At 49.7% G+C, this 1,631-nt stretch overlaps 1 protein-coding gene across 1 annotated transcript in view; it reads left to right on the forward strand.

Annotated features, from left to right (window-relative positions):
- The window catches only part of LOC144521739 (uncharacterized), a 6,793-nt gene extending 5,162 nt beyond the window's left edge, over nucleotides 1–1,631 (forward strand). Inside the window, exon 5 of the mRNA XM_078256319.1 lies at nucleotides 799–1,631. Coding sequence (XP_078112445.1) covers nucleotides 799–1,416 — 618 coding nt within the window. The 3' untranslated portion in view covers nucleotides 1,417–1,631. The remainder of the gene's footprint in view (nucleotides 1–798) is intronic.

The raw sequence follows: 1,631 nt of genomic DNA on the forward strand, positions 1-1,631 counted from the left end.
TTTGGGACTTTTAGCAACCAAAATGCGGGGATTATGACATCATGCAAGCCCCGCGTATTTTGCACTGAAAGCGTATTTGAAAAAATAAAAAGTCTCTTCTGAGGAGTCCAGTACGTCCTATGGCATACTCGCATATAGTTTTGTTGACATATAACCCTGAAATGCTCCCTAGCTGTCCCAGAATTTAGCAAATCAAGGAAAACAATACATAGTGATTACATTTGTAAAGTAGGCTACCACACAGCCGACTCACAACAACTTGTTCCAAGTCTTTGAGAAGCAAACTCTCACGTCTCGTGTCGTTGCAGGTGGGAAACGCTTTCCCGTCTTTTGGGTTTGGCGCCCAACCAGACGGGCCAAAATATATCGTGAACCTAAATTGATATGCGGGCAGGATCAAAATCTGCAAGGACAGTTCAACACGTGTGATCTATTTGGATCGATATAACGGGTTGGGCATCGTTTCCCCCAACCATCTTGTCAGTGATTGGCTGGAGTGGTGTGTTGTATTTTGGTGCCTATCCTGTGCCTCTAGTGTCTGAGGTTTCTGACCCGTGTTGTCTCCTAAGACCGGGCTTTTTCACGGTGTGTTCAGGGACCAGGCAGCTAGCAGATCAAGGAGAGACAACTACCATTTGAGACAAAAATAAAATCACGCTGAAACCATGCAGGAGCTCATAGTGCACCTTTAAGTTGGCTTTATTATTGTCTCATATCAATCGCAGGCTGTGACAGACTTTAAGATATCTGCAAATATTGGATCGTTGTTCAAACAATCAATATCTTTTACACCCCTAGTGTCAGCCGACCGTGATGGAGAGTCACCCCTTGGTAAACACAAGCCAGCCCGGGTTACTGTACGCCACCTTACTGCCCAGCTGCACCGCCATCAAGACGCCTTCCTCCTCCACGCACGCCGCTGCTGCCCGTGAGTTGGACGGGAAGCGGGCGGAGCTGCAGGGAGAGTGGCGGGCTCTGGAGAGAGAGCAGGCCGAGTTCGAGAGAGAGCTGATCGCTCTGGAGAGAGACAGAGAGCTGCTGAACAGAGACACGGCCACTCTGGAGAGAGACAGGACGCTCATAGAGCGAGACAGGACGCTCATAGAGAGAGACAGGACGCTCATAGAGAGAGACCGGGCGTTTCTGGACAGAGACCGGGCGTTTCTGGACAGAGACCGGGCGTTTCTGGACAGAGACCGGGAGGATTTAGAGAGAGAGAGAGCGCTGTGGAGGAGAGAGAGGGACTGGGCCGTGGCCGCGGTGGACGGACAGCAGGCAGACATGGCGACGGAGAAGGAAGTCGTGCTACACACCCGGTTCTACCAGAACCTGATGGCGGCAGATCTGGATCCAGACCAGCGGGAGAGCAGACAGAGACTGGTGTCTTTGTTCCAGAAGCTGGTTGAGAAACTCTAAACCCAGGACGTATTGTTGTTGAGATAAGAGGTCATGTGATGAGTGTGTGTGTGTGTGTGTTTCTGTGTGTGTGTGTGTGTTTTTGTCTCTGTGTGTGTTTTTGTCTCTGTGTGTGTGTGTGTGTGTGTGTGTGTGTGTGTGAGAGTGTGACGACTTGCAAGCAAAGCAACAATGTCCTTATAATGAAAACCTAGATTAAAATACAGTGCAACTAA

The sequence above is a fragment of the Sander vitreus genome, chromosome 8 (assembly GCF_031162955.1).
Source record: "Sander vitreus isolate 19-12246 chromosome 8, sanVit1, whole genome shotgun sequence".
NCBI lineage: Eukaryota > Metazoa > Chordata > Actinopteri > Perciformes > Percidae > Sander > Sander vitreus.